The sequence below is a fragment of the Maniola hyperantus genome, chromosome 9 (genome assembly GCF_902806685.2).
Source record: "Maniola hyperantus chromosome 9, iAphHyp1.2, whole genome shotgun sequence".
Lineage (NCBI taxonomy): Eukaryota > Metazoa > Arthropoda > Insecta > Lepidoptera > Nymphalidae > Maniola > Maniola hyperantus.
The window spans coordinates 3840495-3868170 of NC_048544.1; the positions used below are offsets into that span (position 1 = coordinate 3840495).

At 37.9% G+C, this 27676-nt stretch overlaps 1 protein-coding gene and 2 long non-coding RNA genes across 6 annotated transcripts in view; 2 read left to right on the forward strand and 1 right to left on the reverse strand.

The window, feature by feature from the left end:
• Positions 1-27676, forward strand: part of LOC117985098 (Krueppel-like factor 3) — a 54061-nt gene that overhangs the window by 7807 nt on the left and 18578 nt on the right. Inside the window, exons 4-5 of one of the 2 annotated variants that reach the window (XM_034971775.2) lie at positions 555-611; positions 14608-14695. In XM_034971775.2, the coding sequence (XP_034827666.1) occupies positions 555-611; positions 14608-14695 (145 nt within the window). Of the gene's footprint in view, positions 1-554; positions 612-13782; positions 13905-14607; positions 14696-27676 lie in introns of those variants that run through there. The other variant, XM_069500726.1, reaches the window with a different exon arrangement.
• Positions 21081-23577, forward strand: LOC138402766 (uncharacterized). 2 transcript variants are annotated; one of them, XR_011237102.1, is made up of 4 exons: positions 21081-21491; positions 21607-21774; positions 22499-22545; positions 23070-23577. It is a non-coding gene; the product is annotated as an uncharacterized lncRNA (long non-coding RNA). The 2 variants fall into 2 exon arrangements; XR_011237101.1 differs by having other exon boundaries at positions 21086-21431.
• Positions 22688-26846, reverse strand: LOC138402767 (uncharacterized). 2 transcript variants are annotated; one of them, XR_011237104.1, is made up of 4 exons: positions 26670-26846; positions 26040-26272; positions 25211-25408; positions 22688-24404 (listed from the first exon to the last, which is right to left on the reverse strand). It is a non-coding gene; the product is annotated as an uncharacterized lncRNA (long non-coding RNA). The 2 variants fall into 2 exon arrangements; XR_011237103.1 differs by having other exon boundaries at positions 22689-24404; positions 26515-26846.

The following is a 27676-nucleotide window of genomic DNA, read 5'->3' on the forward strand; positions in this document are numbered from 1 at the left end:
CGGTTTTCAGTCCACTCCTTTACCCGTTGAGCTATTGAGGCTTTGTAGAAGAACCAAAGGAACTGACGAGCTCGCACCGGAAAGCGCAGCGTTGGAAGAGCCTACCCCACTAGGTAGATAGACGACATCAAACGAGTCGCAAAGAGCCGCTGGATTCAGGCGGCGCGCGGCACAGGACCGTGACGTGTGAAAGTCCCTACAAGATACCTATGTCCAGCAGTGGATGTCTATCCCCCAATGAGTGGGCAGATGACGTCACACGAGTCGTAGGGAGCCGCTGGATGGCGCCGGCGCAAGGCCGTGACGTGTGGAAGTCCCTGCAAGAGCTGGAGCAGTGGATTTCTTTTTTTTCTTAGGTAGTAAGAAATCCTCATGGATGCCAATTGACAAGCCCGACTTCTCTGAGATTCTCTTAGCGAGCTACGGACTAAAACCTGCTCCCTTGGCTGGCCATCCTTCCCGGTACTGCAATACGCAAATCAGCAGTGGAGCAGTGGATTTCTATCGGTTGATACCTACTTTAGTTTGCCAACCTCATGCAATGTTTGTTCTAGGATGGAAGGGAGGGCGTGGGGCGCCGCGAAGGTGCCGTGCTGCCCAATACAATAGAGGTAAGAAATGTTTACTTAGTTCAATATATCTACGTAATAAAAATCGGTGATAGCCTAGTTGTTACAAAGTCGACCGACGAATCAGGGCTCCGGGGTTCGCACCTCTATCTCTTCGCAGCTGTGGGCGTTAAAAGCAATTAAATATCACTCATATCTTCAAAAGTACTTGTAAAAGTTGATTTGAATAAAAAGTATTTCTATTGCTTTGACGGTGAAGGAAAATGGTTATTCCGTTTATCCCACCTAAAAATTCCCCTAGGGTGGATGCTCGGAAACACGAGTTTATTTTTCCCCCATCCCCCCAGACTATTCAAGCCCCTATTTTAGCCCCTTGCAGGTTGAATTTTCAAAAATCCTTAGTGGATGTCTACGTCATAATTGCTATCTGCATGCCAAATTTCAGCCCGATACATCCAGTAGTTTGAGCTGTGCGTTCATAGATCAGTCAGTCAGTCAGTCGGTCAGTCAGCTGAGCGAAAATACCTGGAATCCATTATCTCGTGAATCGCGATTATAAGAAGAGTTTATAGTGTGGGAATACGTTAAGATACATAAATCAATAACTATCAACTTTCAAGTAGCCAGTTTGCTACTTCAAAAACTGTTTTCTCTATAACCACACCACAACAGCCAAATATGGCAAAAGTCTATCCCACAGCGATATCAAGTAAAGGACAAATCAATAGATCAATTAAATGATATCGGTTCAGAGATCTACCGTCAAATTAGTTCTGAGGCTTAAACAATGGCGTGATATCTCTTGGTTTATATCTGATGATATAACTGAAAGGGACGTGGATGGATTAAAGAGGTCTGGCTGACATAAGACTGAATGGACTGGTAGACCCCCCACTAGGTGGACAGACGACATTCAAACAGTCGCAGGGAGCCGCTAGATTCGGACAGCGCAGCGCAAGAAGGCCTACCTAAGCGAGGCTCTTAACTACAATCAGACTTGCTGGCAAGTTTTGATGCAACCTAAGATAGAGCACCATCGAAAATGCTGTTTTTCCTTTTTTTCTAAAAGGCCTTCCTTCCTTCCTTTTTTTTAGGCCGTGAAAGGCTAGCAGACAGACAGACACACTTTCGCATTTATAATATTATAATATTATTAGTAAATTAGTAATTAGTAATATTAGTAATTAGTAATTAGTATATTAGTATTAGTATGGAAGTATGGATTAACTAATTATTTGGTAAATTGATTTCCTTTGTAGTATTGTCTATATCCTAAAACAATTCTTTTATACCAGACTGGCTTTTGCTCGCGACTTCGTCCGTGTGGACTACAATTCAAACCCCCATTTCACCCCCTTAGGGGTTGAAGTTTCAAAAATCCTTTCTTAGCGGATGCCTACGCCATAACAGCTATCTACATGCCACAGCCCGATCCGTCCAGTAGTTTGAGCTGTGCGTTGATACATCAGTCAGTCAGTCAGTAACCTTTTCCTTTTATATATTTAGAAGATACAACTCTGAATTTCAACAGCTGAAATTACTCTATTGAAAACAATAGAGTAATTTCAGTAAATCAAAAACTATGATTCATAAAAATAAATAAAAATCTGTTTTAGAATCCACAGATGAAGCCCTTTCATATGATACCCCACTTGTTATAGTTATCTTACTTTGATAATTGAAAATACTAATTTTTAGTTCATGACCACAATTTAATTTTTTTTGTGTGATGAAACCACAAATTCACGGGTTTCAGATTTTTCCCCTAATGTCAGCTATAAGACCTACCTACCTTTCAAATTTCATGATTCTAGGTCAACGGGGAGTACCTCCTCCTGAATCCTATAGAAAAAGATCCTATAAGGATATTTTTCCTTTTGAGGTACGGAACCCTAAAAAGTGCTGCTGTATTTGGCAGCCACAGGGTATGACTAGGAAATGTGAAGTGGAAGCAAACAAATAGATCGGAGACGGTCGCAGTGATACAGTGGCCCTACCGCGGTTGTTTGACAGCTACAATGTCACGATCGCAATCATCTCTGATTGGTTAATGCTCGCTCACTATTGGCTACAATGCATTGTTGCAACAAGAATCGCACAAATTCAGCCAATCAGAACAATTGAGATTGTAATAATGATTGATGCAGGTTTTAGACAATCGCCCTTCCCGGGTATTTAAGAATCTGCATAGCTCCAAAGTATAAGAAGAAGAGGTTCGACAATAGTGTAAGGGTGGGATTAAATCTCCGACCTTACGGAATTCAGTCCGCTCTTTAACTGTTGAGCTATTGAGGCTATATTTTCCGTGAACAGTTAGGTATAAACTATAGAAGAAATCAAACATTTCTCTTTGCAGTAAGGCTTGGTTAATGTTTATGCTAAAATTGGTTTGCAGTTTGTACCGATTTCTATTAGAGGCCGTATAACAGGATAACGTATCGGAAGTTACGAGGTGCGGCACCCGAGCCACGCCTACTAGAGGTGTGGTTCTTATCGACTATAGACGAGATTTTATCGACTTCATCATAGTGTTATTAAGGCGCTACAATAAAAATGATTTTTGGATAGAAATGTGAGAAAGATAGTTTTATTCACTGTAAAATTTCAAGAAAGAGGTGACAGTAAAACACTCATTTTGGAGTTTAAACTATCGTGCAAATAAAGATAATAATCTTATTAATTAAATATCACTTGCTATAACGGTGAAGGAAAACATCGTGAGGAACCCTGCATGCCTGAGAGTTCTCCATAATGTTCTCAAAGGTGTGTGAAGTCTACCAATCCGCACATGGAGTGATCCGGCGATGGGTTGATCATGATAATGACACCCTGAAATACTGCCTGTATTTGCGTTAGTTCGATTGATGGACAAAATCATAAAAATCGATTGAGTTAGGAGTTTATGGAACAAATAATAACAAATAGTTGCTGTCGGATGAGTAAGGAATACAAATCGATTCAGTTAGGAAATAAAAATGTTTGGGATGAGACGTCATAAGATGCCTACAAAACAACCCTTCCTGTCAATGTATCAAATATTTTTTACTAGCTGCCCCGGCGAACTTTGTTCCGCCTAACAGTCGATTCAATTTTTTTTAAATTTTCTCTCCGTAAGAACCATCCTCGTACTTCAAGGAATATTATGAAAAAGAATTAGCGAAATCGGTTCAGCTGTTCTCGAGATTTGCGATCAGCAACACATTTAGCGATTAATTTTTATATAATATAGAGATTACTCACTCTCCAGAAACGTGACACTTGCGAAACAATATGTGCCCAGTTGGAACACCTAAAAGCCAATAATTGGGAGTTGAATTGAATTTATTACTTACAATTACTTACACTTTTACAATTTTATTACTTTTGTATTGTCAATTGCATCTGTGGTTTGAAATGCTTAATATGCTAATGTGCTAGTAACGGTAGTAACACCAAATAAAATCTACCTACAGAGTTTGATATAAATTACAAGATGTGCCCAAGCGAACAAAATTTTTCACGGTTTTGGAACCAAATAAATCAGCGCCACCTCTTAGATACTAATGAACGACCCGTTTGAAATCCAGACTGAGGTTGCATTGGTGCTAAATAAACATATTTTTAGGACCAATGAATCGGTGCCATTTTGCTTGTTCAATGGCCCTATCCTTACGAAGTAATATATAAGTCAATGCCTACAGCAAATCATGCAATCCTTTTTGCAACAAAAATGCAAAGGATGGCAGTACTTTTAGACCTGTAACTAATTGTATTATTTTTTTGTATATCTACAGCAAATGAATTAAACATTGGCTGTCATTACACATTAACCGTTTAATACATCCTCAATTCATGTATTACTGTTGTGTATGTCTAGAGTACCGTATACGAAAATTTCGATTATTATAATACTAGCTGATGCCCGCGACTTCGTCTGCGTGAAATTAGGTTTTTTAAAAATCCCTTGGAAAGTCTTTGATTTTCCGGGATAAAAAGTAGCCCATGTCACTCTCCAGGTCATTATCTACCCATGCAAAAAATAACGTCAATCCGTTTCACCGTTGGGATGTGATTTAAGGACAAACCAACAAACAAACACACTTTCGTATTTATAATAAGGCTATTGATTCTCTCTTGTACCTACGTTTAATAATCCAAGTTTTATTTAGTCTGTAACCTACACTTAAATTCTTGTCTGATTTTCCTCTTATTATATTTTTGATTTTATTTTTATTAAGTGACATGACTTCGATACAAATACAATCTGAACACGTCATTTTCAAGCAAAACAGCCTAAAAATGTAGTACAATTGAGTCTTATACACTAGAAATTTTATAAAGCTTCATCTACGGAACTTCTGTATAAAAGTAGATTTTTACTTGGCCGATCTTATTTTATACAATTGTTACACTATTGCTAGTGAAACAAATTGGTAATTAGTAATTACTTTTTTATCAAATTCGCATTAATTATACCGATATGGCAACGTTTCCTACGATTTAACGGCTATCATACCACAGTAATGGATAGTCGTACGGATTAGGAATGTTTGAATTATTTATATCGATGTGTTTGTGTTGTACATCCCTAGTGTCATAACACTCGCGTGCAACCGGCGGAGTGTGAAAAGGTTTCTTTGGAGAGATCCATACTGCAGAATGGTGTTGAATGTACTTAGCTATACTTGAATGTTTACTACATTGACTTATATATTACTTCGTATGGACAGGGCCCTTGTCATATTTCATTAGTAAGAAGAGGATGCGAATACTCTAAAATTTAAATAAAAGTAAAACTAAAATCAGCATAGCCTGCCTTAAAATTTAAAATTCACTACCCGTCCTTTTTGAAAAAAAAGAAATGATGCAGATACTCTAAACTATCTAATAGTTTATAGTTTAGAGAAAGACAGCAGAATCGGCGCCACTACTAAATGATGCCTACAAATTCGTAGCGAGGATTAAGGTTTTGAAAATTCCTGTATTTTGGATTTTCCGATATCAAAGGTAGCCTATGTCCGTATCGAGTAAAAACCATAAAAAATACGATGAACTACGAACATCCTCCTTTTATGAAGTCGAACAAAAATATTTATCACTAGCTCGCGACTTCGTCCGCGTGGACTACACAAATTTCAAACCCCTTTTTCACCGCCTTAGGGGTTGAATTTTCAAAAATCCTTTCTTAGCGGATGCCAACGTCATAATAACTATCTGCCATTTTAGTGACGTCAGCACTGCACTAGACTGAAGTTTCGAGCTGATGGTATATTTTTATTTCGGCTGACGTCAAAATGACCTCATTTCGATGTTAATGAGACATGGTTCCAGCGCAATAGCAATTTGCGGTACTTATACATCAAAGTAAATGAGTAGGTACTTACATATTACATAGCCGAGGCGCCGGCGCACATTCGAGCTTTCGCAACCATAGAGTCAAGGGACATCTTCAGGTTTAAATAGGGTGTGGTTGCAGTGACAGCGGTAATCATTATTACTATCCATTAGTAGGTTCTGATTTTATAAATGCGAAAGTGTGTCTGCTAGCCTTTCACGACCCATAAATGTTTAACTGATTTTGACGAAATTTGGTACAGAGATAACTTGCATCCCGGGGAAGGATACAGAATTTTTATTTTTAGTTATTATCCCGGTCTAAAATCTAAAAGTTCCCACGGAATCTTAAAACACCTTAATGTACGTGGACAAAGTTACAGGCGTAATAGAACTATTATATTATATTCTGTGGCATAATCTACTTGGTACGAGTACAAGGTAGGCATGCTTGATAGACAGACATAGACTACTTTTTAACCCGGAAAATCATATTATAGTTCAGAAGAGTTTCTTAAAACATAAATCCATGCGAAGTCGCGGGCATCAGTTACTATTATTAAGTTTAAGCCTTAGTAATTTCAAATCAAATATATCATCGAGCTTCATGAAGAATCAGTTTAGTATTTTAGCATACTTTGTCGTGTTTGTTGTACTACTTGACCTCCGAGTAATATTGACCTTCGTAATATTAAGAGATCACGTGTTACTGGTTTCATAATTTGGATTATGGACACAGACAAAGTCACGCATATATGATAGTAAAATAATATAGTCATAGTAAAGAGATATACGGGCGTGGCGCCGGCGCACGATCGAGGTTTACGCAATTCACTATGCACGAAGCATCTTTAGTCTTGAAGTTAGAGTGCTAGTTGTAGCGACGTCATAACCGGAGCGGGTTTCTGTAAATATGGAAACGTATATCATATAATAGTTTTAAATATGGACAGTAGACACAGACCAAATCACGAGTATGTGTTAGTTTCTTTTTTATTTCTTTTATTTCGGCAAACCCCCTGATATTTATATTTCAGGGCCCTTGAGTGTCGGTAAATTTAATATTTTCTTTAATAAACTGTCAAAGATTAAAACATATGTTAGTAGAATAATATAGTCATAGTAAAGGGATATAAAGGCGTGGCGCCGTCGCACGATTGAGGCGTACGCAATCCACTATGCACGAAACATTTTCAGTCTTGTAGGTAGAGTGCTAGTTGTAGCGACGTCGTAACCAGAGCGGCTTTCTGTGAATATGGAAGCGTATATATAGTCATAGTAGAATAATGTAGTCAAAGAAAAGTGATATAATATAGGCGTGGCGCCGGCGCACGATTGTGATTTACGCAATCCACTATACACGAAACATCTTCAGTCTTGTATGTAGAGTGCTAGTTGTAGCGGGAGCGGGTTTCTGTGAATATGGAAGCGTATATTAGTACGATACTAATTATACAGTCGTAAGGGCGTGGCTCCGGCGCACGCTCAAGGCACGGTAATATTATATAGATAATATTACCGTGCTCAAGGTTTACGCAATAAGTATGTTACACACGAAACATCTCTAATTTAATTTGTAGGTTTTACAGGGACGAATTACAAGTTGTAGTAGCGATTTCATATAGAGACAGTGAAATTGAATAAAGATTTCACATACAAAATCCCTTCTGTATACATCTTTTATATACCTATGAAGGTTGTTTTGAAGTGCAAATGTTAAATTTGTTAATTTCGCCATTCTTTTATTTTTTATTTAAACAACTTATTTCTGAAGTAAGTAAATTAAAAAAAAGTCGTGCAAACTTTAAGTGTGCCTTTCCACTGAAGCAGAGTAAAGCGAAGACGTGAGTTTGCGCTCATCAGATGACAATTTTACCACATCATCGCACAATAGTGCGATGATGTGATAAAATTGTCATGTCATCTAATATCTATAATATCACATACTTGGCCTATTGAAGACGTTCCGCTCTGTTTTAATGGAAACGCATCCTTACACCCCACTCTAGCTCTTAGGTATTGATTGCCAAAATAAATAAATAAATAACCTTTTATTTGGGACCCACAATACAAAACACAACAACACCAGACAAACGTACATAAACAAAACAAAACAAAAAACACAACAAAAACAAAGCATGTAGACAAAAAAGATCACAAATACTTAACTAATACGTACGGCTTTCCATGCATTTCAACCGATCTATAATCTAATCTATAATGACTACTCTCCACGCCTTAAAAAGCATCCGTCAAGCTTTAAGTCAAAGAAACTTACTCAAGATGTGCTTTATAAATTATTATTATAATAAACCCATAACTTTTAACGACATTTAAATGTTCTTCAATTAGTTAATTGGCCAAGGTTTTTTTTATAAGATTATAGCTACAATATTCGAGCGTAACTCATGATCTTTTACGTAAGTTATACACGACTCACCTTCATTCAAAATGCATTAGTGTGGTGTTAGTGCTAGCGGATTCACAAAAAAGAAAAAATTAAAGATGAGTGTCATATTAATTTTCACCCTTTTTAAGATTCAACTTTCTCTTAGAACTTCTACTAGAACTAGAAGTCTTAGAACACTTTGTCTTTCTTGCCTTTCTGTCTGTCAGTCTGTTCGTCTGTCCGTCTGTATGTCTGTCTGTCGTGTCTGTCAAAAAAACAGAATAGAATCATGAAATTTGGCAGATAGGTAGGTCTTATAGCACAAGTAAAGGAAAATAACGGAAAACTGTGAATTTGTGGTTACATCATATAAAAAAAATTAAAATGTGCTCATGAACAAATAATAGTTATTTTCAACTTTCAAAGTAAGATTACTATACAAAGTGGGGTATCATATGAAAGGGCTTTACCTGTAGATTCTGAGCAGATTTTATATTTATTTTTACGCATAATAGTTTTTGATTTATCGTGCAAATTGCGAAAAAATACGACTGTAGTACAACCCTCGGTGCGCGAGTCTGACTTGCACTTGGCCGGTTTTTGTATTTTGCCACGAACTAGGTTACTATGCTATCTTTCGCTTTACTGACCGTTGCCAGAATCTTATCGTCTGTGGTATAGAGAATGAATAATATACTAAGTAACTAGTAATAAGATTTAGCCATAAAATCACTAACATTGTAGTATTTTACGCGTCTTACAAATGTAGGTCATCTAAAGTAGGCAGGTACTATTTATGATGATGTTCATTTGATGTGATGTGTAAATTAAGTGTATATATAACAATTTATAATGTGTTTGTAATTATTTATTGATGTGAAACACCTTCGGGCGTGTTTGTTTGGCACGATCCAAACTTATGTGCAAGGTTCGTTGAAGCGCTAGTTTAAGCGGAGTGTTTCGTTTATTATAAACTAGATGATACCTGCGACTTCGTCCGCGTGAGTTACGATTTTTAAAATTCCCGTGGGAACTTTTATTTTCCGGTATATACAGTAGCCTATGTCCTTCCCCGGGATGCAAGCTATCTCTGTACCAAATTTCGTCAAATTCCCGATGGCCCGTGAAAAGCTAGCAGACAGACAGACAGACCCACTTTCGCATTCATAATATTAGTATGGATCATATACCTATGTGTTATGTTGTTTTTGAACTTATGATAAAAACTTATCGTATTATTTTACAACTACCTACCTACAAAAAAAATAGGATTTAGCGGTGAATTGATACTGTATGCCTTAGTGGTTTTTGCGAGGGTCAAATCTTTTCCTACGATTTGTTCTCTATTATCTACAAAAATATTAACAGCTACAATCTAATAGTATAATTTTTATAATAGCTGATATCATTGCGTCCTATATTGTATTTAGCTTTATTGAATGTATTTTCCATATAACTATTTTTTAATTCTTTTTTTTATTTGTTAGATTCAGACGATATGAAATTAAGTAACGTATAAAAATATCACAATATTATAATTTCTTAAAATAAGTACTTTCACTAGGGTGCAAAACTTTAAAATAGTTTTATTTCACAAACAAAGTCGCGGGCACAGACTAATCCAAACTAATGTTATAAATGCAAAAGTGTGACTGTCTGTCAGTCTGTCTGCTAGCTTTTCACGGTCCAACAGTTTAACCGATTTTGATGAAATTTTGTACACAGTTGTTACATCCCGGGGAAGGACATTAGGCTACTTTAATCCCGGAAAATTAAAGAGTTCCCACAGGATTTTTAAAATACCTATATATATATTTTTTTTTTTAAGAATATTAGCCATGTTAAAATGACTAATATTCCCCTTTCCTCTCCAACTAAGCGTCATGATTGTGCTAGGAGTAGGTACGACAATAGTGCAACGGGCGGGGTTTGAACCGTCGACCTTTCGGTTTTCAGTCCACTCCTATACTGACCGGTTGAGCTATTCACGCGGATGTAATCGCGGGCATCAACTAGTATTTTATAATGCATCTGCAATTATTTATTGATGTAAAACAACCTCGGGTGTGGCACTATGGCACGACCGGTTACGTAAAAGGATGTGCAACGCGTCTTTAAATTAGTTTTGTAGGGTGCGAGTGCTAGCGACAAATAATAAAAGCTCTCGTTTTACGTGTCTTGTTTGTTTGTACAGTCGAGTTGAGCAGTGACTTTGTTTAAGCTTGCTTAAGCTGAGGTGGAACCTACCGCCGCCCGTTAAGTGATTTAGTTCTCGAGTGTACCTACCATACGCAAGATCGCAAAGCTAACTTCACGCAGACGCATTTAAGTTTGAATCGTACTATACACGAAAACTATTTTTAAATTTTTTAACAAAAAGAGTAATTTCTGCTGGAAAGTATTTTAAAAATAAATAAAAATCATGTTTTTATTAATTTATTCTCTTTAATAATGAATCCTAGCCCCATAAACTACCAATGTACAAAAATCACGTCATTTTATTACTACAGTCCAAGACCCTATTAGGACTAGGTAGACATTATTTATGAGTATCTTCATTGCTAGATTGAGCACGTAATTCGTATTAAAGATAAAACAAAAAATGAACCTTAGATTATATAACCTAATTCCACACATACATTGCAAGTCAATAGGGCTCTAAACGTACTAACCTGCTAGAAGTGCAATTACGAGTAAGAGGCGTGGTGCACGACCGTCCTTTGCGCAATCATCGCACGACTCTTCTTGATTTGAATCATACGTGCTGCCTCTGATAGCGTGCCCATAAGCGGAGCGGATTAGCGGATTAAAAAATAAATAAAGTTGATTTAAGATGCAAAAATAAATAAAGTTGATTTAAGGTGCAATAAATATAATTCGCTAAAAACTCGTTTGTTAAATATAATTCGCTAAAAACTAATCGAGTTTTTTTTATTCGACCACAACATGATGAACCACAACGCGTTATGGCAATTGCACAAAAAGACCACGACGTGAAATTCGTGTTAGATATGGCTCTTATGAAAACGCTCACGACGCGTTGTGGTGTGCCAATCGCAGAAAGACCACATAGCGAAAGAGTCGTGGCTATGCTGATATAGAATAGAATAGAATAGAATGTTTTTTTATTCATGTAAACTTTTTACAAGTATTTACGAATAGTCAGGTAGTTTTAATTTACCACCACAACATACGATATACGACCACAACGCGTTGTGGCAATGATGAAAAACCACGATGCGTTCTGAAGTTAATTTCTGAGTGAAGTTAGGAGGCAAGCCGTGCCTTATAGCAGACCTAATAATTCGACAAGCATATTAGACTCCTAGCTTTTGCCCGCAACTTGGTCCGCGTGATATATCTACTTAGCTGATTGTAGCTTATAACATTTGAATCACTACCCATCATTACCCATATCACTAACCATATTATAAATGCGAAAGTGTGTTTGTTTGTTGGTTTGTCCTTTAATCACGTTGCAACGGAGCAACGGATCGTCGTGATTTTTAGGGTTCCGTACCTCAAAAGGAAAAACGGAACCCTTATAGGATCAATTTGTTGTCTGTCTGTCTGTCTGTCTGTCAAGAAACCTACAGGATACTTCCCGTTGACCTAGAATCATGAAATTTGATAGGTACTCGTAGATAGGTCTTATAGCAGACATTCCGGGAAAAATGTGAAAATCGTGAATTTGTGATAGCATCACACAAAAAAATGAAATTGTGGTCATGAACTAATAATAATAGTATTTTCAATTTTCGAAGTAAGATAACTATATCAAGTGGGGTAGGTGTCATATGAAAGGTCTTGACCTGTGCATTCTAAAACAGATTTTTATTTATTTTTATGCATCATTGTTTTTGAATTATCGCGCAAAATGTCAAAAAAATACGACTGTAGTACGGAACCCTCGTTGCGCGAGCCTGACTCGCACTTGGCTGGTTTTTTGCATTGGTATAGTTTAATTTAAAGACCTGGAGAGCGACATACTTAGGCTAATTTTTATTCTGGAAAATCAAAGAGTTCCCACGGGATTTTTAAAAACCTAAATCCATGCGTACAAAGTCGCGGGCATCAGCTAGTAGGGTAATAATCAGACAAGCATATTATTGTGAATCTTTACTTTGATTAAGTAATCTAAAGACTTCTAAAATACTGACTAACATCTAGTTAAGTGACTTACAAGGCGTGGTGCACGATCGTCCTTGGCTCTAATATTATGTGGAAACGAGTACACTACCATCTTCTTAAACCTGCGTGGTGCGATTGACAGCGATTTTATAAGCGGAGCTATGAAAGCTATAAAATAGCTTTCAAAAACAAGTTTTAAATTTTTAACTACACTTGAAGGAAATCCTGACGTACTTCAATACCTACTAATAACAATAACAAAATACAATACAATTCAATAGACCATCGACTTCGTCCACGTAGATTTGATTTTTTTTTTCAAAATCCCATAACTACTTTTTCGTTAGAGATAACTTCCGGAACGGACATCGGATTAGATCTATACTTTTACTAGTGAAAAACATACGGTCCTTCGTGTTTATATAAAAACAAAATACACACGGATAAAATCGCGGGCGAAGGCTAGTACCTGTTCTGTATAATTTTTATAAACTTTTTTTAAACGGTAATTTTTTTACACAAACTTATCAAAAGGTTTTTGTGTGCAGTGTTGCCTTATTGCAATTTGTCATGAAAAAAAATAGATTTCCAAAATTAATCCGAGCCACGTAGATATGAAAGTCAAATACCTATACCTACGCGACAAGTCGAGATGGCAATCTGGGAGGGAACGACCCGCACACCTTCACAGCCTTTTTTTTCGTGAGGAAAATCCATCATGGATACCACCGGCCACGGTGGTGCACTGTGGTTATGTCGGACTCCTACCGACTAAAAACCTCACGAGGTTCCACCCCACCGCTAACGACGGAGCACAAGGGACCTACAACGCTTCGTTACTCCGCCAGCGGATGTTTGCCACAGCAGACCCACCACTGGATATACGTGTCCCCAAACACCGTCAGAGGCATGCCGGAACCACAGCACACCAACCAACCCGTGGACCACAGTGTGAGCGACGGACCGCCCCGTGTCCATCATCCACAGATCCTCACGAGGGCTAGGGCTCGCGGAGAGGGCCATTCCCTCGCCACGTTCCCCATCCTCACCATTTCCCTCGCCCGTCACCAAACTGGACGCGCGGGAGACCGGTGGGGCAGCCAGTGTTTGGATGGGCTGATGAAACACTCATCACCAACCACCCACCACAGCCACACCCTCCGCTCCTGGGGCTATGCCCCATGGGTGCATCTACTGCGCCCTCTGCTCACTCAGAGGGACGCGTGAACTACACGCCCGCCGCAACCAGGTCAATTAGCCATTGCTTACAATATCCCATAAAGAGAAACTGTTAACCATGTTACCAGGGTACACCGGCCCAAGCGCTGCTCTTCCGCCGGAAGGGACTCGCAACACTCAGGCACTCGGGGAGGTTACCTGGCTGGTGCAGGTGGGGTACCACCTGCACGAGCGCGGGTCTCCCCGCCTTACACCCCGATTGCTATCTCAACCTGTCACGGACTATAGGAATGGAAAAGGATTCAATTAATATAAAAAAGCAGGTCAAGTAATTATGACAAATACTATTGATCAAATTAATTATCATTAGAAACGGTTCATGAATATCCAAAACATTGTTAAGAACTTATACAGTTAATTACTAGTTGCTGTCTTAATTGTATATTTGTTGGGAATATACCTACATCGTTTAAACAATTAATAACTTTTTGTTACTTAATTGCTGAAAGTAATTACTTTGTACTTATTATTTGAATGTAGCTATAAATATTCATTGAAACGATACCCTGCTGGACACAGAATATATAATACGCGACAGGCGAGATGGCAATCGGGGTGGGGACACACACACACCCGCACAGCCCCCGCGCAAACCCGGTGCAGGATAGCGCGGGTGACGAGCGGGTGCGGATCCCCCCGCCTCATACCCCGATTGGCATCTCGCCTGTCGCGTAATTTATAGGTATTAGGTACTCATATTATGTCATGTCTATTGTGTTGTTCTTCTTCTACTTCTACTTTGGGGCTATGCAGGTTCTTGATATCCCTGTATCACTGCGACCGATCTATTGTGTTTGCCTCCACTTCAGACTTCCTTATCACATCCTGTGGCCGCCAAATACAGCAGCACTTTTTTGACTGGAGTTGAAGTCCTCAGGGTAAACAATAGGTGGATGCTACGTTTTCTCTATTGTGTTACCTACCTAAGCATATTGAATTACTTTAAATATTCTGTTTATCTTTCAGGCATGCGAGCCGCCCATACAGTTGGAACCCGTGGACCTGAGCTTGAAACGACACTCGCCCATACCCCGGCGTCGGTCGCGATATGTTGGTAAGTCTAATATTAGAACGAACTTCCCCCCCCCCCCCCCCCCCCCCCCTCACAGTCACAGCCGCGGCGCGTGCGCGAACTGAATGCCTTGAAAAAGGACCCCGGATGGGTTCGAAACTAGCCGGGCTAACGTCGACTAGACACGTGAGTACAGCCGGGATAGATATTATTTATAATGGAAATCACTCACGGTAGTTTAAACGCTAAAATAATTAGATAATATATTCCAAAAGATCATAACTCAGATTCGACAGAAACGCGAACAAAAAGATCGAATTTTTTATCGACTTTTAAATAGCCGCGGCGTCTTAAAAAATTACGTTTAGAAAATTACTGGTGTGTAGAGCCTTGTACATTACATAGGATTTCAATAATTAATTCATTCTGTGGCTCACATAAAAGAGTTTTTAGTATGGATAACAGAAACTAGCAATTATTTACTTGAACTCTGAAAAACTGACATATTACCTTACGGTTGGTTGATTCACGGAACTGGTATATCCGATGCCGAGCGATTCTAGGGGTTAATTGCGTATCGCTTTCATATCCAGCATAGCTTTGATTTTGACAAGGTAAGAAAATGCATTAGCACGTTACAGCTGTCCAGGCCGAAAATAAAGCAATTAACGGCCGACTAATATTATACTAGAAGGAAGAGGCGAAGCCGAGTCCTATAGTACGCGACGGACCGAGATGGCAATCGGGGTGGGGACGCCCCGCACCCCCACGCTAAGCCGGTGCGAGATAGCGCGGGTGACGTGCGGGTGTTCGGGGCGTCCCGCCGCCTCATACTCCGATTGGCATCTCGACCTGTTGCGTACTATAGGTAGGCTTTTCGGTACACACACCAGTAATTTTCAACGACAATTATAGAAATTGCTGCACCCGCTCTGTCCCGCACCGTTAGCGCGGGTGTGCGGGGCGTCATCACCCCGATCGCTATCTCGACTTGTCCCGTATTACCTAAGGCAAAAGTGAATATGCATCTTATAGGCAAGCGCGCTTCAACTTGCTTTCCATTAAGCATGACTGTTGTCAAGCGGAAGTCTATCTTGCGATTGGCAAAAGTGTAAAACATTACAGCCACAGATTAGAGAAAGATTACAGCACAACCCCACTCCTGAAAGTTTACTACAGCTTTTTGCAAACCTCTAGGGCCTAAAAAGGCTATCACTAGGTATCAAAATTGGGTATTTGACTCCAATTTTTTTATTACTTTACTATAAACTAGGATAAAAATAATGCCGTAAACTGAAAAAAACTAATTAAATCGATCAAATAATAAAAAACCGGCCAAGTGCGAGTCAGGCTCGCGCAATGAGGGTTCCGTACTACAGTCGTATTTTTTACCGACATTTTGCACGATAATTCAAAAACTATGATGCATAAAAATAAATAAAAATCTGTTTTAGAATGTACAGGTGAAGACCTTTCACATGATACCCCACTTGATATAGTTATCTCACTTCGAAAGTTGAAAATACCAATTATTAGTTCATGACCACAATTTAATTTTTTTTGTGTGATCTAACCCTAAATTCACGGTTTTCAGATTTTTCCCCAAATGTCAGCTATAAGATCTACCTACCTTCCAAATTTCATGATTCTAGGTCAACGGGAAGTCCTGTAGGTTTGTTGACAGACAGACAGACAGACAGACAACAAAGTGATCCTATAAGGGTCCCGTTTTTCCTTTTGAGGTACGGAACCCTAAAAAGTTATAAGCATTTAAATATTTCTGATTAGACAGAGATAGCAATATAAAATTATGACGTCATTTTGACAAATGCCATAGTAGCTTCGTGCGGTTTCATACAAATTTTCGTTTTGCGAGAAAGGGATAGAAGACCCTCCCACTCCAAAATTAAAATGCCTGTATCTTTGTTAATCTTTGTTGGATTTTAAAATTTTTTTAGGATTTTAATAGTTTATAATAAAATAATAACACATATTTATCAAATTCAAAAGTAGTAAAATACCCAATTTACACTTGTAATCAACTGTCCATTAAAACGAACATCCTTATAACAATGTGGGTGCCAGCCTTGGGCCTCCTACTTGCCTAATCTATTTAAAATGATTAACAATCTTAAATGCCAAAATCTGAACTCGTGACCCGTGTCCATAAAAGAGTTCTTATACTTGAGATCCACCCTGTGTGAATAATCTAACCTTTCTATTGTAAAAAGAACCGATGTGAATATTACAAATTACAATATTTATGGTTTCTTCATTATAAAACCTCCTGAAAGAGTCGAACCGTAGACGAGAGTCACTCGTCTATTGGTGACTAACTTGCTCGCGACTTCGTCCGCGTGGACTACACAAATTTCACCCCCTTAGGGATTGAATTTTCAAAAATCCTTTCTTAGCGGATGCCTACGTCATGCCAAATTTCAGCCCGATCCATCCAGTAGTTTGAGCTGTGCGTTGATAGATTAGTCAGTCAGTCAGTTAGTCACCTTTTATTTTTATATACTTACTAGCTGATGCCAGCGACTTCGTCCGCGTGGAATTAGGTTTTTAAAATCCCGTGGGAACTCTTTGATTTTCCGAGATAAAAAGTAGCCTATGTCACTCTGCAGGTCTTTATCTATACCCATGCAAAAAATCACGTCAATCCGTTGCACCGTTGCGACGTGATTGAAGGACAAACCAATAAACCAATAAACCAACAAACACACTTTCGCATTTATAATAAGGGTACTGATTTAGATTTATCGATCAGCGACGAAAGTGTTTATCCCGCCGCGTCAATAAAGTTTTCGCTTGCAGCTCTCGCGCTGTAAAAAAGTAGAGTAGGTAGGTACCCAGAGGTGAAGATGGGGCGCCGAGGGCGGGACGCTTTGGTACTTGTATCTATAGAGGGCCTCCAAACCTTGAGAAAGCCTTATTATTAATTCTCAAATGAGGAAGAAATATTTTTAGGAAGAGTCGGTTTGTTTGGAGGCCTCCATAGAATGTTTCTGTAAAATTAAAGAAAACAATATGATGCGGTCAAAATAGACTTTCAAGTTAATAATTTGGGAATTGTGAAAAGTCACCATCGATCCCGCACAAAGTTCACAAGGAAAAAATTTTAAGAACATTTTTGTAGATAATTGAAAAAATACGCTCGCTCCGCTTGCGGTATTCTACATTGTCTGGTTCCTTTTATTATCTGCGCCTGTCAGGACACCCCGACCTCCCAAAAAAACAAATAAAGATCATAAAATGAAATGGACGCACATTCAGCAATATCGCCCCAGGCCTCCGACGACGGTCTCAGTCCGAATCTGAGCTGCCGGCTGACTGCGCAGTGGGATTGCAGTTCCGACGACACACAGACTGATGTAGACCGTCAGTACCAGACCCTAAAGAGTTTGTTCTAAGGCATTCCGAACCAGTGGTAGATGTCTCTAACGATTTAAAAATACTTGTAAAAGTTTAATTGAATAAAATTATTTTTATTTATTTATTTACAACTAGCTGCCCCGGCGAACTTCGTACCGCCTAACATTCGATTCAATTAGGAATATTATAAAAAAAGAATTAACGAAATCGGTTCAGCTGTTCTCGAGATTTGCGATGACCAACACATTTAGCGATTCATTTTTATATACAGAGATGTGTAGGAGCCCTAAGTGACTACGTTAACGAGTTACAGTTAACATGGTAAACGTGGACAAGTCATGAAAAGTCGAGGCCATGACGATCCGGACGTAGGGCAGGATCTACTTGATAAGGTTAAAGATTGTTGTTTTGTTAACTAGCCGATGCCTGTGACTGCAGGTGAATAACATTTTATACTCAACTAGATGATGCCCACGACTTCGTCCGCGTGGATTTAGTTTTTTTTAGGTTAGAAAATTCCCACGGGAACTCTTTGATTTTCCGGGATAAAAAGTTCCCACGGGATTTTCAAAACCTAAATCCACGCGGACGAAGTCACGGGCATCATCTAGTTCTTAGTAATTTAATACCTAACTTTTAGACACCTGCCCCCCCATTGTGTAAGAATAACGATTTCATCGCTATCGCAATCGTCAAGAAATTCTGCCCTTTGATGGTTGATTCGCTGTTTAAATTTTTTCACAGTCAATCAAAGGGCAGAATTTCTTGACGATTGCCGATAGCTATGAAATGGTTATTCTTACGCAATTGGGGGGCAGGCTAGGCCCCGTGAAATGTTAATACATGTAAACATTCGCCATGAGTTTGTGCGTTATCGGTGGCGCAACCATCGGCATCGGTTTCGCGTTAATTGAGGCAGAAGGGCGGGCGGTGTAACGGACCGTGTTCAAGTTCTAACTATTTAGCGATAAGACCGCCTTTGTACCTACTTTTAATATTTCGTTTTTGTAACCTGTCATTTGTGTTTTGTAGTGCAATAAAGAATATACATACATACATACATACATACATTTGTTAATTCGTTGTATATATGGAAGTGGCTGGATGTAACATTTTAGTTTTTTTTCAATTCCATTACAAGCTAGCCCTTGAATGCAATCTTACCTGCTGGTAAGTGATGATGCAGTCTAAACAAGTCTAGACAAGTTTATTATTCGATGATATATTATAAAGTTAGAGGTGCGTGTCCGCGATCGAACTCCAGTAGGGCGATTGCCTATAACCTGCATCAATCATTATTACAATCTCAATTGTTGTGATTGGCTGATTTTTTGCGATTCTTGTTGCAACAATGCATTGTAGCCAATAGCAAGCGAGCGTCAACCAATCAGAGATGATTGCGATCGTGACATTGTACCTGTCATTCTCCCGCAATCGCGCAGCTGATCACCCAAACAGGAAGCCGACGACGCGACGTACAACTAGGCTATCACGGTATCAATAACAAGATATTCTGAGTAATTTAATACCTAACTTTCAGAAAGTCTGCTAGGCCCCGTGAAATGTTAATACATGTAAACATTCACCGCTTTACATTTAACAATGAGTTTGTGCGTTATCGGTTGCGCAACCATCGGCATCGGTTTCGCGTTAATTAAGGCAGAGGGGCGGTGAAAGGGACCGTGTTCAAGTTGCAGCTAGATATGTTAATTCGTTGTATATGGAAGTGGCTGGATGTAACGCTTTAGATTAGTTTATTGTTCGGTGTTATTGAATCAGAATATGGTAAAAGCTTTGTGTCCCAACATAAGGGCCCATATACATAGGGACTTTGCGACTTTTGTAAGCTTTTTATTTGAAACTATAATTTTTTATCACTTAACATCAGGTGACCCGCCTGCTCGTTTGCTCGCTATATCTATTAAAAAAAAATATTATACTTTGATATTTCAAAATGTACTATTTTTTTGTGTTTACTCTGAGTTCGTAATGAACTTGAAACACCATTGGATACAATTTCTTCGATAGGAAAAAAAAATCCGAACACTGCACTGCTCCAAAATATTTGTTACATATTTGTTGAGATTACTATATTTGTCTGTTTCGCAACTTGAACCGCAACACTCGCTTGTTCCTGTCGATACAGAACACGTAACTCTCCGTTACAAAGATTTAACGCTTACCCGACATTCCATTAGGAGTGTATTGACTGCTACATAATTTATTGTTTCAAAGTTAATCTATTTTGGAGAAACGGTAACAATCTTCATAAATCTCCACCGAGAATAAAATGTTGTTCATAAAGCCTATGCCAATATCTGTGTATAAACTAGGTAAATGCGGCAGCTTCGCGAGACTTTGTTTTGTCTCGACTAGCGGCTGAAATTAATAAATCAATCATAATGTTTACTAGCTGATACCCGCAACCGTCGTCCGCAAGGATTCAGGTTTTTAAAAATCCCGTGGAAACTCTTTGATTATCCGGGATAAAAAATAGCCTGTGTCACTCCTCAGGTCTTTAGCTCTACCCATGCACGTCAATCCGTTGCACCGTTGCGACGTGATTGAAGAACAAACCAATAAACCTGTTGGTTTAGTATAAACAGCCATACCCCTTCCAGATTAGCCCGCTCCCATCTTAGACTGCATCATCACTTACCACCAGGTGCGATTGCAGTCAAGCGTTAACTTGTATCTAAATATAAAACAGAAGACTATGAATGCTAATGATGTAAATGCTTATAACTTAAATACGCTGATATAGCACTGGAATTAATTAAAATGTCACTGGATATATGGAAATGACACTAAGATACACTTAAATGGCACTCAGATACGTCGAAATGACACTCCGATACACAACTGACACAACTTGTATTTCCTAGACGATTTGGCTCTAATTTTTATTTATGTATTTTATGTTATTTAATTACTTAGCTGATGCTCGCGACTTCGTACGCGAGCAGACTCTTTGACTTTCCGGGATAAACGTAGCCTGTGTCACCCACCCTCCAGTAGGGCTATGCTGTATCTTTGAAAGTTTTCGTTAGACTTTGAGTCCAGTTGGAAATCCATGAAATTTAGGTCACGTGATTTTGTATTCCGTATCGCATGCGTGGATAACTAGTTACGAATATCTAACATTTGGCAGTTGGCCAACATTAACATACTAGCGTATTTTATCGACTTTATATGGCTAAATTAAATATCTCTGCCTGACAGGAAGCGTAGTAGAAATGTAAGACTTTTTAATTTGTACGACTTACACTAGTTTTCAATTATTATCTATGGACATTTGACATTGACATTACGAGTTACGACCTAATGTTTGTTTTGATAAACAGACTTATTTTAATTTTTAGCTGATGTTTTCTTAATTTGATCTACGGTTTTGTTTTGAAAAGTAAGTGAAAAACATATTAATGTAGAATAACTATGACTATACTGTAGAATACCGGTATTCGTGAGTGATTTTGTTGTGTACAGTAGCATAATACCTAGTTAATATTAGTTCTTCAGCATAGAACTTGAATGTGAGTCATGAATTGCCCTTTTTAACTGACTTCTTGCCTTTATAGATGGCTACATACAACTAGAAGGGTGTCGGTCCGACAGTTCGAACTCTTAGTAGAGTTCGCAGACCCAACGCGACTTGTCCATACGCGCTTGAGGGCCAACCGTTGCCCTCCAGCTAATCGCTGTTGGAGGTGTGTCCAAAGACCAAAACTGCTGAACATTGGCAAAGAGTGAGTTATTTTTACCTATTAGTATTTAAAAAACATGCTAGTCATTTCATAGGTAGGTACATTATAATACTGAATGTCATACATCGCATGCTGCAGTTTATGTTATGTCACCTTACCTATAACATAAGATCCAAAAACTAACCACAAGTAACCTGTCTATTGTGAAATATAAATTTTTTGAATATCAATATCAATGTACGGGTGGTGTGTGATTTTGATGCACTCATGCAGATAAGCATAAGCTACTTAATTAATCTTTAATATATAAATATATAAAAGGAAAAGGTGACTGACTGACTGACTGATCTATCAACGCACAGCTCAAACTACTGGACGGATCCGGCTGAAATTTGGCATGCAGATAGCTATTATGACGTAGGCATCCGCTAAGAAAGGATTTTTGAAAATTCAACTCCTAAGGGGGTGAAATAGGGTTTTGAAATTTTGTAGTCCACGCGGACGAAGTCGCGAGCATAAGCTAGTATAAATATATGAAAAAAAAGCTGACTGACTGATCTATCAATGCTCAGCTTAAACTACTGGACGGATTGGGCTGAAATTTGGCATGCAGATGGCTAGTGTGATGTAGACATCCGCTAAGATGTTGGAAAATTCAATCCCTACGGGGGTGAACTAGGGGTTTATAATTTGTGTAGTCCACGCGGACGAAGTCGCAGGCACAAGCTAGTTAATTATAAAAACTAACTAGTTTTATTAATTTCAGGATGTACTTAATGCTCGAGACCAACAAAAAGAAGTTTCAAAGACAAAGTAAGTATTTAATTTATCATCATACATCCCTTCATATAGATAGCACCTTCATTACTTCTGAGTAAGATTCTCAGTGTGAGATGACCTTGGCCAAGTGTTGATTGGTAGAATTCACACACCACAAAGAACATTATGGAGACATGGCATACAGGTTTAGTTTCCTTTAGTTAGTAAAAAAATACAACTTTTACTTTTAATAAGTTTATAATATTAAGATTATTGTAAATTTTTTTTACTTTATTAAATCCTTACTTAATATAAACATGAAAACGCCTGTCAGTCTGTCTGCTAGCTGTTCACTGCCCACCCGTTTAACTGATTTTAACGAAATTTTGTACAGAGGTAGTTTGTGGCTACTTTTGGCCTCGGAAAATAGGAGTTCCAACAGGATTTTAAAAGTCTAACTCCAAGTGGACAAAGTAGCAGGCTTCATCTAGTTGTCATATTATACTTACATTATCATTTTTTTTACTTTTGCGATTGCAAAATCTCATGTTACGTAAAGTTCACCATTTTCATTTCAGTTCAGCAGGATGTGAACCATGCCCAACTGAGCATACCAGTTGGAGACATGGCGGCTAGCCATCGAGGAGCGGCATGCGGCGGCTCTCAATAGAATTGCTAACTGCAAGCAAACTGCAGCTCTAGTCTAGAGCAGCATACTGAAGCTGAACGAGTGGCTGATGGGGTACCTATCCCAAATCAAAGACAATGCGTGTAGACTTTAGATTTGGAATTCAATCGGCATTTGTTTAGAAATCAAACCTGGGATTTCAGTTAAAGCAATCCGCATTTGCTTAAGAATCGAACCTGGGGCTTAAGGTCACAATTTACTCCTTGTTTGACTGGTACGGGTGGTGCCTTTTATTATACCATAAGGTTATATATTACATTATCCTATTACATACTTATGACTTATTAAATACTGTTACCTATGTCAGAATTTATAACTGTAAATTATCAAAGTTAGAATATTAATTATTGTTATGATTGTTACTATATTTTTTTTTAATAATAAAATTTAATTGTTTATTTCTTGCTTTTTGAATAAAAAAACACTCCTTAATAATAGGGTTGTATTCAAGAAATGACAAATTTGTTTTTGTACAATAAAAATTTATTTTTAGGGTTCAGTACTCAAAAGATAAAAACGGAGCTCTATTGATGTCATTCTGCTGTCTGTACGTCCGTTTGTCCGTCCGCATATTACAAACCTGAAATTTTGGTATTTGGTGTTGAACATTAACTAAATCGAATATTGAATTTGAAATTCAATTAAATTATTTACCAGGGGTTTACACATATGAAAAAGCGGCATGGAATTTTTCCATACCCTAGCATGTGTGGTATCATTGTCTAGAACTCACTGAGTAGACTACAAATATATTATAAAAATCCTGTGGGAACTCTGATTTTCCAGGGTATAAAGTAGCCTATGTCCTTCCCAGGGATGTAAGCTATCTCTGTACCAAATTACGTTAAAATCGATTGAGCAGATGGGCCGTGAAAAGCTAGCAAACAGATAGACAGAGAGACACATTCGCATTTATAATATTATGGATTAATTTTTTAGCAGTGGCAGCGTCTATCTCAAAAACCAAACAAAAGTTAGGAATGTGAAATTTCGGTATATTATATACTGAATTTAAACAGCAAAGATAGTAGACATCAAATACAGTTAAGAATTATTAATTTCTACTAGGCCTTCTATGGCAGAGTCTACTATGTTGGTTACTCTGCTTCTTCAAAAGATCTCCTTGATTCCGATTTGATCACATAGAGACACTGAGAGTTAAAGCATTACCACTTTTACTTCACCATATTTTGCTGAACTATGTTGGTTACTCTGATCTTCATCCCTGAAATAATCAATATATTATATACCTGAAAAAAGCTTCCATGCTAATATATAATGACAATTTCTGTATAATTACATAGGGTGTGCCATAGAATAATGGATATTTTTATCAATAATAATAAACTTATACATATAAAAAGACTAAGTCCTAGGACACACTAAACCACTGGGTTATTTTCCTGGGTCCTTTTATAATGTAGGTACACAGATTTTTGGAAACTCCACCCCTCGCTGATTTTTAAAATTCTACTCGCGCGAAGCCGGGGTGGGTCAGCTAGTAGCTGCTATAGTAGGTACATACTGGAAGTATGTGATAGCTTAGTGGTTAAGACGTCTGCCTCCTACTCAGGAGGTCGGGGATTCGATTCTGGGCACACACCTAAACCTTTCAGAGTTATGTGCTTTTTAAGCAATTAAATATCACTTGCTTTAACGGTGAAGAAAAACATCGTGAGGAAACCTGCAGGCCTGAGAGTTCTCCATATCCGCACATGGCCAGCGTGGTAGACTATGGGCTAACCCTTTTCACTCTGAGAAGAGACCCGTGCTCTGTAGTGAGCCGGCGATGGGTTGATCATGATGATGTAATAGAATAATGTGCCACGAGCTAAGGACACCTGTGACATACGTACAAACAAACTGACAGACAGACCGATAGCAGAATGACATTAATAAAGCTCCATTCTTAGCTGTAGCTTCCAGTAGCTTTAGCTGTGCGATGATACAGCTAAGCAGTTAGTCAGACAGCTTTTCTTTTTATATATAGAAGATAATAATATGCTAATTAGTTTCATGTTATTAACTTACTTTTGCATAACTATTTTCCTTTCCCTTTGGGATGCAGGAAACTAAGTACTTAGTGAGTACTTCCCAAGCATTGAGGTTTGAGTGCATCGGTTACCTCAGACTTCGGCTAAAGGTGGGTTGGGACATTTTATTTAAAATAGATGCCCCCATTGGGCGCTGGTATGTTCCCGTTGCATAAACATGCAGAGCTGCCAGGATCTACAACAAATATTAGTAAATTTTCATGTTAAATTATTAATTTCAATATTTTCCTAACTCCTCAATATACTAAATTGCAGAATTTTATTTTTATTTGTTACTAGATGGTGGATTTAGGTTTTTAACTAATCCCGTGGGAACTCTTTGATGTTCCGAGATAAAGAGTAGCCTATGTTCTTCCCCGGGATGTGCAAGCTAACTCTGTAGGTACCAAATTTCATCAAAATCAATCATCTAATCAATATTAGTATGGAAGTATGGATTTTGTACCCCAGAAAGTTGTAACAATAAAGAGAAAAAGACAGTAAAAGTGGACAGGGAAGCGCTTATTTCTATTAGAGATTTTGACCAGTGACTCTTGGCAGTGTGAGAGGTTGTAAACAGAGTAGAATACTTAGGTACAACAAAAAGTACCTATTCTAAGTAGGTAGGTAAAGGTAAGTAATTTTCTGTTTTGTTGGTTGTTATGAATGTGATAGGTACTTAATTGGAAGCAAAAGCTAATCATTGTCTTACAAAAGATCATAAGTAAGTATATTAAATAAATACCTACTTAGTACTTACCTATGTATTAAGCTATGACATGGTTTTGACTAGGACTAGAGTTAAGTACCTAGTACATGAGACTTACTTTTAGTTCATTGCGAACAGCTGTCGAACGGCTTGGAGGTAAGGCTTGAGTTCTTCCAATAATTGCTCAGACAAAAGTTCACAATGAACTCTTCTCTGGCAGCTCCATTGTGTCATATCGCGCAGCCTGCGCCTGTGTATCTGTAGCGCGTTTTGTAATTTGCTGGCGCTGCTCCTCGTCTTGCCCCATCAAAACTTCACGACCCATATTTTGATTAGATTCCTAGGTATTATCTACAACATTAACATAACCACAAAATATAAATAATAATTAAACTCACAACACTAAATTATCATGTTTATTACCTATTTACTACTAATAGGTACCTAAATATTACTATTTTAATAGGTATTATTTACTAATAATTTTCATCAATTATTAACAAAAAACGGGCTGAATTGAGTCTATTTGAAATTAATAATCCTTCGAAATTAAAACATCTCTACATTCGTTGAGATTGCTAAAAATTTATTACCTCTATAAAACGGACGCATTATAGTGGAGAGTCGCAAAACACTGGTCCCGACTAGTTGTTAAAACGATCGTTGCCACCTAATAAAGTTTCCAATTGCAAACTGTCATTTTTGCTTAGTGAATAGAGTTTTAAAAACTATCGATACGAAAACATACGTGAAAAAGCATTTCCGGTTTCTTTTCCATACCATTAATGGCTATGATCAAGAGTCATTGTCTATGACGTCATCTTCGTTAAAAACTGACGTTAGCGAATAGAAAATTTGAGTTTGACATGTAATTATTAGAAATTTTCACGAAATTAGTGTGCCACTGAGATACAGCATAACCCTGCTGGTCTTAAACTATCAAAAAACACAAAAAAACCACATCCACCCATGCAAAAAAATCACATCGATCAGTTGCGACGTGATTGAAGGACAAACATACTAACAAACACACTTTTGCATTTATAATATGGCAATGCATGACGTGATTTCTACTATTTATTTATTTTATTTATTTTGTTTATTTGAAAGTAATCAACAGCGTAAATACATAATTATTATTTAAATTTAAATCTAGTTATAACAGAAGGCCAAAAGAGATTACTTAAAATTATAATTAAAACTATTTTAACACAATAGATTTAGAATAAATGTAGGTATATACAATAATAAAAAATGTGTATGCGTGTGTGAGTGTGTGCGTGTGCGTGTGTGTATGTGTGTGTGTGTGTGTAAGTGGGAGTGTGTGATTGCATGCATATTTAGATGTTTTCTTCTTCTTTTTTTTTACGATGATAGTTTCTTAATTCCTTTTTAAATTTATTGTTTGATAGGTAAAATAAGTCAAACTCAGCGAACTGATTGTTATAAGTACGTACCAAGCGTGGAATTATAGAAGAAAATATAAAAAAATAGACTATACTTTGACGTAAGATTTTTTTACACCTTTATTACCTGTTACCTCCCAAAGCCACCATGATTCAAACTTCATAGTCGCTTATCGTTCCTCCCTGTGTTGGGGACAATACGCAAAGAAACTTTCAGCTTTTATAAAATAACGAAGGTCTGGCATGCGCTGGCTCATAGTTCAAATCGGTTGTCATTGTGCTGCGAAGGGGTAACAAGTATCAAAACATCCAAACTTTCTCGGAATATTGATATTTAATCAGTTACAAA